The sequence below is a fragment of the Pseudoliparis swirei genome, chromosome 4, assembly GCF_029220125.1.
Source record: "Pseudoliparis swirei isolate HS2019 ecotype Mariana Trench chromosome 4, NWPU_hadal_v1, whole genome shotgun sequence".
Lineage (NCBI taxonomy): Eukaryota > Metazoa > Chordata > Actinopteri > Perciformes > Liparidae > Pseudoliparis > Pseudoliparis swirei.
The window spans coordinates 14,199,485-14,210,704 of NC_079391.1; the positions used below are offsets into that span (position 1 = coordinate 14,199,485).

At 43.7% G+C, this 11,220-nt stretch overlaps 1 protein-coding gene across 4 annotated transcripts; it reads left to right on the forward strand.

Annotated features, from left to right (window-relative positions):
- The first annotated feature begins 423 nt into the window (after window positions 1–423).
- golm2 (golgi membrane protein 2) lies at window positions 424–10,885 on the forward strand. Of its 4 annotated transcripts, none has more exons than XM_056413415.1 (10): window positions 424–1,510; window positions 4,619–4,673; window positions 4,826–4,928; window positions 5,255–5,345; window positions 5,582–5,705; window positions 5,925–6,005; window positions 6,458–6,748; window positions 7,050–7,187; window positions 8,515–8,682; window positions 9,839–10,885. In XM_056413415.1, the coding sequence occupies exons 1-10, from the start codon at window positions 1,184–1,186 to the stop codon at window positions 9,913–9,915; spliced, it is 1,455 nt and encodes a 484-aa protein (XP_056269390.1). In that variant the 5' UTR covers window positions 424–1,183; the 3' UTR covers window positions 9,916–10,885. The 4 variants fall into 4 exon arrangements, with proteins under 4 accessions (XP_056269390.1, XP_056269389.1, XP_056269391.1 ...); XM_056413414.1 differs by having other exon boundaries at window positions 425–1,510; window positions 5,922–6,005; XM_056413416.1 differs by lacking the exon at window positions 8,515–8,682 and having other exon boundaries at window positions 427–1,510; window positions 5,922–6,005.
- The last annotated feature ends 335 nt before the right edge of the window (window positions 10,886–11,220 follow it).

An 11,220-nucleotide genomic window follows, 5' to 3' on the forward strand; every position in this document is an offset into this window, starting at 1 on the left:
TGCATTTGTGTGCGTTTGTTTTCAAGACTGACACACAACACTCGCTTAAATTAAAAACCCTTTCCCTTGTGTCGTATTAAGTGTCAAGTGTTCTTCAAGTCAGCCTTGTGTTTCCGGTCTTTGGGCACCACTCGCGATGTCCAAGTCCCCGTGTTTCCTTCATATACAGCCTGTGGTTTTCAAAAAGGATTATCACTTTCAGTGTGGCCGATGGTTTTCGTTCAACTTTTAAGACACAATAGTAGACCTTAAGCCTACGACGTACAAAGCTGTGTGTACATAAACCAACCACATTGAAAAGTAATGCCATCAAGAAATGAGTGCCACGCTGTTCTTTGTGTCGCTGAAAGCTCAATTATGACCTTTATTTTGAAATGTGGGCATGAGCGGAAGTTGCGCAGACGCATTGCAGCTAGCTTCACACAGCGCATACACCATGTCTAGTCGGCAGCGAAAGGATGAGATTGTGATACAAAGCCCGGGTCTGCAGTGACTATTTGCGTTGTGGTTATTAATATTACAAGGGTTACATTCGCCCTCCGCAACAAGAGACGATACTTCCCCGCCAGACAGCCGTTAGTTGTGGCGTCGCATCCACCGTTGCTGCTAGCTAAGTGTGGAGCGGTTAGCTGGACGACGCGCACGTCAACAAGAGCTAACAACGTGAGGTCGGGAGAGAAAACCATCAGTGGTCTTGTTTGAAGGCAATCCTGTGATTACAGGAGCACCAGCCGTCTGCATATGCGGCCCCACTGGGCTTATCCGGGCCCCGAGAAAACGAGGAGGCGGAGGTTACTCAGCGAGCTGTGAGATCTGTGTTCGCTCTCCTCGGTGTCGCTGTCCACGTCGCGTCTCGTCTCTGCGTCTAACGTTGCCAGCTGAGCTAGGCCACGTCCCCGCGGGAGGATTTCATCTCACCCACTGACGTTGGACGAATTGCAGAGACTGCCCGATGTGCGGAAGGAGATTAAGGCTCAGTTGCGATGTGAAAAGTCGTGAACGTGCATGACCGTCCGTCTGTGTAGTGGTTTTCTCCTTCCTCTTTTTCTTCTTCTTCCAGAGCGGTTGCCGCATACACACGGCATGTCACGTAGACGGATGTGTTTTACAGCGGGAGACTCCTCTCATCGGGCTCTGTAGGTTGCGCTCACAACCTGAAGTAACGTCCCACTTTGTTTTGGAAATGGTCGGGTTCGGTGCAAACCGACGGGGAGGCCGCATCCCGTCCTTCATCCTCATCTTCCTGATGTTGATCATCGCCATCCTGTCGTTTAACTACTGGACGGTGACCAGCAAGCACGGCCGCTTGCTGGATGAGCTGGCGGAGGTGCAGGCGCAGGTGAAGCGCACGGACGCGGCGCGCAGTCGCCTGGAGAAGCGCAACTCGGAGCTGATGGTGCAGGTGGACATGCACAGGAAACAGATCGACCAAAAGGATGGAGAATACACTGTGATGGAGGGCAAGCTGCAGGCCCGGGAGGCTATCATCAAAAAGTGCAGTGACGAAAAGGTAGAGCAACAATGTCTGATCCCAACCCCGGTTTCATTTCACTCGTCCTTTTTGGTATTTATTGTTTTACTGAGAGCTGACAGGAGGAGGAAGGATCAGAGGGGTACGCTTCATAATACACGCAGAAACAGGTGGCCAAAGTTTCCACAGCCTGGGGGAAAGCCAGGTACAGATAGAGCATTACTTAACTGAAAGAGGAAAAGATCATATTTCCATCACATCTCGTCTCATCACAATTTCTATGTTATATTGCTGTGATCTCCCCCCTTGATATCACACGCAGCATACATGAAAACGTGGGTAACCCGTGAGAGAGGGAGTTTTTTGATGTACTTTGAAGAGGCTCGTGATGGCAATGGAGTCGTCATCTGGTACCAAGTGGCAGATGCTATATCAACTTGTTCTTGGCTGGGGAAACTCATTCATTCACCTCAGAACCTGCATGCAGCTTCACCGACATTGTATTTTTATTTATTTTTTAAATTGCAGCTCATAGCTCTTGTAGTGGCACTCTGTCTAGTTCTGGTTCTTCTGTACCACTATTTTGAGATCAGTCTTAAAAGCTATTAATTGACACGCGAGTGACACAAGTAGTTATTTCATACAAAATGATGTTTACTAAAAAAACGTAGATGTTCACACGGTCAAAAAACGATGTCGCTTCCAACAACTCTGAGCTCAAACACGACTGACAGTCCAACACAGCTGTTATACTGACGTGACGTCATCTGATTGGAAGCTTACATTCTGACAAATTATCCAGCTTTTAAATACAATACTAAATTATATATGTTAACATAAACATTCTTTCAAATCATAATACAAAGATTTATCTTCAGTTACCTTTTTAAATCTTTTTTAACTAAATTATTAAAACAAATGAAATCATGCATTTGGCTCTTACAGCTCTCAAGTCTGTTGGTATCAATTCATTTCGGGTCTATTGTTTTGTTGTTCTTTCACTGTGCCTCTGAGCCACTTTGGCACGTCTGTCTGCTCCACAAGGCTTTCCCCACCTCTTGTACTGCACAGTTGCCCAGCCAGCAATTCACTGTTTTGTGTCCCAGCACCCTCTGAACATCAGTGTGTGTCCAGCTGCCCTGGGAGACAATTAGGCAACAGATGGAGAGGGAGGTTTTCCTGTAATTTGTATTCCGTCTGACATGCTTATTTCTTATTGAGGGGCATACATTTGTTTAACTAAGCCTACTTGTGGTGTCGCGTCATTGTCTTAGTTTGGGACCAGGGACATAATGCTTCTGATAATGGGCCACACACACATGCATATGGTGATGTACTAGATGCTCAGCAAACAAGGTCTGGAATTTAAACCAGCAACTGCTCTTTAATAATTATGACCCAGGAGTGAAATATTTATCTTTTGATGGATAAATCTATCCCAAGAGTCACCGGTGAACCTAATGGGTAGTAAACGGGTTATTCTGAATCGACTCTTCCCCTTACCACCACACGCTGTGTTGGTGAGCCAGATCCCATATTCTGTGGCCAGATTATGGCAAAACAATGGCCCTGTAGCAGTTGGCCTTCTGTCTGTTGCCGTTATGCTGGCTCTGTCGAATCGTCTACAAACTGACATGATTCGCTGACAATTTAATGTATTTATTCCAAATTTGCATTCATAATTTGCGGCACTGAAATCCCTGTTTGGCAGCTAAATTATTTGACACGGTTGCCCTGTTTGTGTAAGAGATTTTAGACAAATTTAACCAAGCGGTTCCATTTTTTTGAGGAGTGTAGATAGAGACGTGGGTTAAAGAGAAGTCCAGTCTCCCTTGTTTTTTTATATTCTATATCCTGCTCCCTGTTTGCGTAATTAAGATAAGGAGCGGTTGTTCCATTCCTTTCTTTTGTCCACAGCCTAACCCTGTTCCAACAGCATGCTACATGCATTAAGAGGCCTCCATTGCAAAAAGAAAAATATGGATAGTTGAGTCTTGAATGCCATCCACGCAGTACTGTATACACAGTTGTATACACAGTTGTATACACAGTTGTATACACAGTCGTGTACACATTAAGCAAAAGAATGAATCATGCCAGACCAGCTTATAGTTATTTATACAGTCAATAGTCATGTTGCCAGAACAACCAATGGCAGCAGGCTGCAAAGGGAAGCCATTAACCTCATGTGAGTTAATGACAGGATGAGGCTTGATGCTGATGCTGTATTTTCTGCCTACTCTTTCCTCACTGTCTTCTGTCTGTCAGTTAAAACTTATTCAGGAACTCAGACAATCACAAAGGACTCCGAAGGTGACATGCTTTTTGGAATTTGGGGGGGGACAACGACGACATGTAGTCTCTCGAACTGCGGCACAATTGACTTCACCACTGTCCGTTAATATAAACATTCATTATTTTGCAGGACAATCGTTGTTTTGCTAAAAATATAGACGACTGCACCTTCTTTTTTTTATTTTCACCCTCACTCTGCCAGAAATTGGGCCTGTCGTCATTTGGTGGACACAATTAGATTTTGGGGTCCAGGTTTTCCTTCCCTCTGCCTCCCTTCTTTGCTTGCTTCCTCCCTTCAGTTTCACACCAGGACTGTTTATTTACAGAGCTGTTCTATTGGATTGCATGGTTTCTATTTTCCTGGTCTCTCGGGTTTGAATTAAGTGCCTGAGAAAAAGATCAAAAATCATTTATGTTTGAGCTACTAACTTCTGTGCTGGTATTTACAAAGGCATTTGTTGTAAATACCAGCAAAGACGACACCTGTATACTTAAACGGTTGCTTGCTCAGCATGAGATCAGCCAGCACACACTTATAACGTCTGAAATAACACGCACGGATTTGGATCGGCAGGAACGTATCGCCATGAGGAAGTAACTGCTCATAGTCACGTTGGGTGCCATCTGTTTGTGCTGTGATGATGCCTTGTGACGCAGAATAAACAGGAACACCTGTTCCCCTGGGTTCCCTTTCATTAATGGCGCCACTGTCTTCTCGTTAGATAACCTGTTGCACTGGTTATTCAGCGGCGGCTTAGCAGCAATGCTGTTGCTACGGGTGTAAAAGAGGCAGGTGTGTTTCACTTCTTCAGATGTTGAGATGCTTAAACCGGTTTTCTCTCACCTGTACAGATGAAGGCACAGGGTGACGTCACCGCCCACATGACAGAATTCCAGCGGCTGAAAGGTAGGATCTTAGCCCCGTCTGCCCAGCAGAGGGCACTCTCTAACTCAAAAGCCCTCAACAGAGGATTTGTAATGATAGAAACTGATTACAAAAGCAGACCAAGACCAAACCTCTGACATATTGTTTATATGCGTTTGTGTTGCTATTAACAGAGCAGCTGAAGGAGATGAAGCAGGAGTTTATCAAACAGGAAGAGCAGCTAAGAGAAGTGAAGAAAAACAGCACTACCTTGGATCGAAAACTGGAGTACGAGAGGTAGGTTAAAGCTTTACAACTTCTTGTCAGCCACTGGGTTTTACCCATGATGTCTAAAACGTTTTTCAACATATGAATTTGTGCTTCTTAAATAATCTGTTGTTATTTTTATTTTTGTCTGGTATATTCACAATAGATTAATGAGTTTTAGGTTGTGTGTAATACTCTATTTACTTGTCTCTTTATAAGGCTTTACCTTGTGTCACTTGTCTTGTGTGACATAAAGGTTTTGACTCAAAATGTATTTTGACAAATTATTTTCGCAATCTGGTGAAAGGAATCCCCGAGTATGTGGATGAAATTGATGAGTTATATGTGTTCATTAGTTTACAGTGTGGCCGTCAGATTGCACAACTTAAGGAAGAGTATGAAGAAACAAAAAAGACCCTGGAGGAAGAAGCATCCAAGCTAAGACAGGTTAGTATTGATGAAATCTTGACAAATGAGATGGTGATCATTGTCCTCCCCCCAAACTCCCTTTTGTTATGTGTTGCATTTATTCAGTACTGAAGTATGTATTCATTACTCTCTCGCAGCCAAACTAAATTCATTCCTCGGTGTCTCCGATCCTGTTGAATCCCTCCTTTTCAGCCAACTGAGTTTCTTCTTCTTTCAATTTTCCATATGTTCCTTTTAAAAAAATTATTCTTCAGAGTGTGATGGACGGCCAAAAGGGAGCAGTGGCGGGTTTACATGCAGAGGGAGCAGCCGGGGTGGATCTGGTTGGAGAGCGCCATACTGTGGCCACTCGCCAGCACGACAGTCCAGATTCAAAAGGTGCAGTGGATGTGATCGCATCCTCCAAATCCTTCATGTTGCTACGTTCTTACACGCTTAATGTAGTTTGTTATTGCTCGAAGAATTTAACTGACATCATATTCACACTTGGTTGGTGAGTTTTCTGTGTGTGTTGATACTGCCTCTGTAACTATGAAACGGGGAACATGTCAACACATCCACTATCTAAGTCACATTCCTTCTGCTCCGTTCCAGAAGAGATGGGTAAGCCCGGCAGTGATGCTGGCATGCCTGGTATTGAAGACAGTGAGGTGGGAAAAATTGAGGAAGTTCAATTCGGTAAGCAGCGCTCCAAGCTTTCAAGAGTAATTGTTATGCTGTCAAACCCAGTGAAGTTATGAGGGGAAATTATGTAGAGGGTACATGCATGTACCATGATATATTTTTTTAAGCAGTTTGGGTCGAGCAAGTTTAATTAAAAATAAAGATGTTCCCAATGCCAATGTGGAGATTGATTTAGGTTTTACATTTAAACTCATTTGCTGCCTTATGATTTACAATCTGAGACTTGCTGAGGGGACTACAAACAACCAGGAGTGAGCTAATTAAGCTGGACAAACACACAAATAAATCCTCGATTGTTTACCTGCTTAAAAACTGTGAAATTGAAACCAAAACTGGGTCCCCTCCAAACGTCTCCCGTATTTCTGTCCTTGTGGCGAGTGAAACAGAAACATTCAACCTGCGTTATTTTCCGAGCTTTCTCATGTTGCCACTTAATTCATCCGCAGCCTTGAAGAAACCAGCCATAACTCAGAAGCACAATGAAGTCCCTGATGCTGTTGTCGGAGCTGGTGCCGGCCCCGGCCCCGGCCCTGGAGTCGGGGCGGCCGATGGCCCCGGGGGCCAGGGCCTGTCCCTGGACCAGCCCGGGCTGCAGCAGGACAGAGTGGAGGGCCAGGCAGTCGTGGTTGCACCTCCAGGCATCAACAAACAGGCAGGCAAACCCATGGTGTTTGAAGAAGACAACAAGGCCGGGATGAAGGCCGACGAACTGGGAGAACAGCAAAGACAGATTCAAGGTACAGAATGCAGCACGTTTTTAATCATTGGCCTCAAATATAATGCCTGTCCTTTTTGAGTCCTTTGAGACTTTTAGGCAATGTGTTTATTTCACAGAATGTTTAGTGACTAAACCCTGACTAAACTTAGTCAGGGAAAGGCAGGAGCAGTGGGCTGTTCTCTCGGTTTATCACACTGTGCTTCATGAATAATAAATAATGAATAATCATTGCGAAGTGTTGCAGCTCAGGAGATTTAGTCGAGGTGAGAAGGTGGCTTGCAGTACCACACGACAGAACCTAACTTCTTTCTCATTGTCAGCTCCTGATCATGTCAAGGGTGACCGTGACCACTTGAAGGCGATTCCTCTGCCCCCCAACCCCGCCCAGGTGCCCAACCCCATCCAGCCCCGCCGTGCCGAAGACCAAATTCAAGCAAAGCCAGTTCGCCACCGTCAAAGTGAGTTCCTCCTCAATACTTTGAACAGAGGGAATACTGTAATTTGCAAGGAGGGGGAGGGGGGGGGGTTGCGGTTGCGGTTGCGGTTGGAGTTTTCCATTTATTGTATTGCTTTTGAAGGTGGGAAAAATATCCTTTGCACATGGAACGAGTACAATCACAGCACAAATACTTAGCTCTGCCTTTGAGCTTAGCTGCTGCCTCCCAGCTCTCTGTGATGTGTCAATGCAGAGACTGAAATCCAATTTCGGGTCATGCCATCTGTGTGAATATTGCCCATTACTAACTGGTTACACCCCCACTCCTGCATAACACATTTTCATGAAAGTAAGTGAACATAAGTCATGTCTGAACATGGCGAGGAGCACCGTCAGGGAGGAGAGAGAGGGCTGAGTTGCAGAGGAGAGGAGACCAATGACACACACCTGGCTCCCAGATGATCCTTTCCTGCTGCCTGGCTTTTGCTCTGCTCCCTTTTCTCCCTCCTTCTTCACTGCTTTTATGTGTTCTCTTTATTTCATCTCCCTTACACGTCTGCATTTCTGCTGCTTAAAACACAGACTGCATTCAGTTCACGTCTTCATTTTGTTTTTCTCTTCTTCATATCATCTGCCACTGATTTCATCATACTTGCATCCTATTATGGCAAATTAACACCCAACGCCCACCAGATGTCTTGTTTTTGGCAGCGTTGGGTGCTCATTAGTCACTTGCAGCGCAAAGACGCCGCCTGGCTCAAACTGTTGAGTCCCACCCAGTCTTTTCCTGATGAACGGTACAGTCTGAAATCAGATGGGAACATAAACGGCTTTAGCTGTCTGTGTGATTGAAATTGAGCAATCATTATGGATTAGAGGTAAAAATGCTATTTTAATAAAGTTGTATTTCTACATTGTACATATCTGATGATCACTTCTCAGACACAATACCAACAAAAACAAAATCTACGATAGGATTTACAGCAGAGCTATTGTTTTTGATTGATTGGATTGTAAGGATGATTAAACCAGTAACTCAATTAGCGCTCTGGGACTCTGTCCCGACTTCAAACAATCCCCCATTATAGAAGGAACGCCATTTGTTTCCACTTGACTCTCTGCTTTCAAGTCTGTGCTGGACTCTCCTTCACTCTTCAGAAACCCTTGTCTTCTAATTACAATCTGCCGCTGAGTATTCATTCACCTCTTCCTCTTTTCTCATCCTCTTCATACGACCACTTATTTCTTCATGCATTCATTATGCAGTATTTCACCCGTTCCTCCCTGTCTTCCTACAACTGCCTCCGCTTCCCTCCCTTCCTGATGAGGCCCTTCTCTGCCTCCTGCAGGCCGGTTCTTTGATGAGAACGAGTCCCCAGTAGATCCGCAACACGGCTCTAAGCTAGCGGACTACAATGGGGATGATGGGAACGTGGGTGAGTACGAGGCCGACAAGCAGGCTGAGCTGGCCTACAATGAGGAAGAGGATGGTGATGGTGGGGAGGAAGACGTTCAAGGTGAGCCAGGCCCAGGGCACTGGACTGCCTGTCCAGATGTGTATCCACCATTCCTCCCCTTGCTCCCTCCCTCCTTCCACCCCTGTCCTGCTGCCGCGCCCCTGCATTTTTCTCGACAGTTAGAGAAGCTCACAGTACCCTGAGTTTGGTCCTTGAATCCGTCATAAAGCAGAGATGATTAAGAACTACGACCCAAACACCCTCAGGGTCAAAGCAGAACTGCTTTGTCTGCAGTTCAGGATGAGTAGCTGAATGTTGTCAGTGCATTGTTATTGTGTAAAAACGGTAACAATCTTGGCACCCTATTTTCCCGTGTATGGGGACAACTTGCGGTTCTGTGAGTAAGTGTCTAGTATTTCTCTCCTGCCTGCTTTCTTTTAGCTATACTGTCTGCCCACCAAACATCTGACCCACATCTAGACGAGTAGATAAATATAGCTCACTGTGTTTGTGAATGTGTCTGTTCTCCTTGAAATATTGAAATGCACGTCAATGTTTTTTTTATTATTTATTATTGTTTGCTCCATACATTTTTCTGATTGCCTATTAGATTAGATTTGTCATATTTAATCAGATTGTTAACTATACTATTTGTGTTTGTGGTATATAGCTGTGATTTTTCATTTGTATCTGTGTTAAACTGTTCAGTTTGTATATGGTCAGATTTCAATAGAAATGTAGGATGTTTATTTTAATGACCGACAAGGAAGCTAATAATTTGCTTGATAAATGTCGGAAGCATTAATCCCAAAATGATATGTGTCCTCCTAATACAATTCTTCTAGATTAATACATTGTTACAAAATCAGGAGGACAATGTACATAAAGTGCTTTGATTCCTACATTGTTCACTCGAGATGGACCTGACCATCTTCAAACACTGTTAAGCACCAAAACCTGAAGTCAAGGATTCATTTCAAATCCATGTGCCCATCTGTGTAAGAAAAACATAAGTCCTGATATTTCCTGACTGCCCTGCCTTCATGGATGCACTGTAATAGTTTGGAATCACTGTTGATGTGATTATACTGATTGGGATGGCATTTAACTTTATATACACATGCAAGTGGTCTTATTGGAAAATGGAGTATGGTAAAAGCACTTCATTAAGTATATTATTAAATGTATAATGGTTGGATTGCTTTCTTTTTTCCAGATGATGATGATCGAGACATGCAGGGAGACCGAGCTGTGGATTATGGGAAAAGACATCAAGCCATTGACATTCTTTGAATGGGAACTTGTACAGCCGTAACCAGTTCAAAATATTGAGACTCCTTGACAGCCGAGGTCTTTACTTGGGAAAATAGTTTGAACATTATTCTGTTGAAGAATGTATAGGGTTCATCCTCAATGTCACGGACTATTTCGAAAAACAGACATTGCAACTAATGAATTAATTCTTAATAATGTACCACAATACAAAGGAAAAAAATCATGGCGTTGTCCTGAGCTGCCGTTGATTTTCTACTGGTTCTAAGTTATGGCAGTAAGTCTGATATCATGGACACTGACTGTTGAGTTTTGTTATTTGATAACTGCCTCAGTCTAGAACTGAAGAGCCCTGTTCACTCGCAGCTAAACTTCAAGGTCAAACTGTGTTTAGTTTTTTTGCTACTTTTCTTTACAGGTTGATGTTGCTTGATGTAAACAAACTCTTTGTCTGAGATGTTTATCAAATAGACTAATCCAGCATTCTGCCTTTCTAACATAGTTTTGGGACTTAACGTGGAAGACTTTTCTGTTTGTTTACTGGAGTGGGAATCCATTGCAAATGCCAAGGACTTCACTTCTGGCCTATTAAATCAATTCATTTTCTTTGTGACACAGTCAGAAGTGCTCCTTTTTGTTTGTTTTTTCTATGATGCCATTGCATGCATTTGAAACTTTTTAGTAATTTACTGCGCAAAATACTGATGCTTAAGCAATACTTAGAGCTATGTTAGTATCCTCCAGTGTGCAAAGATTAACCAAGCACATATAGAACTGACATACTGTACACATGCTTCCAGTAATGAGGTCTCTCCTTACACAATGTAAATGAACCATTACCATTTGTACCAAGGAAACTTAATTATCCACCTTTTTATTTAGAGAAAACTGTAAACATGAAATCAGTTCTGTTTGTGCAGCCAGCAACATTGGTTTCTCGTGGGAAAGGCACATTGAATGTAATTTGATTTGATTAAAGGTAATGCTTCATGTCGTTTGTCAGCTGTGATGGTGCTTCAGTCACTTTAGTTATCACTCGGGTGACAGCTTTTAATGTTGTAGCAAAGTTGACACGGTGTCTAGCAGCTGAATGCCTTTAGTTCACAATTACAATGTGCTTCTCTTTACGGTGGCTATAAAACATGCGGCGACTATTCAATCAGAACTGCATAAATATATTGTTGCCCTTTTGAACATTCAGTCCTCTGTCTTAATCAAAGCCTTGAGAGGAAGGTAGTCCTCGCTGCAGCCTGACTGGTGTTTTCAGAGGTAAGGGGGTGTGTCTGTGTCCCATACGGGTATCTGCCTTCAAGAGACTGGGCAGAG

What these genes read in the sequence shown, in the direction of transcription:
- golm2 (XM_056413414.1), top strand. Translation starts at nt 1,184, where the DNA reads ATGGTCGGGTTCGGTGCAAACCGACGGGGAGGCCGCATCCCGTCCTTC. An exon ending in CGAAAACTGGAGTACGAGAG is followed by an intron (nt 4,929 to 5,254) that starts GTAGGTTAAAGC and finishes TGTGTTCATTAG; the next exon opens with TTTACAGTGTGGCCGTCAGA. An exon ending in AATTGAGGAAGTTCAATTCG is followed by an intron (nt 6,006 to 6,457) that starts GTAAGCAGCGCT and finishes ATTCATCCGCAG; the next exon opens with CCTTGAAGAAACCAGCCATA.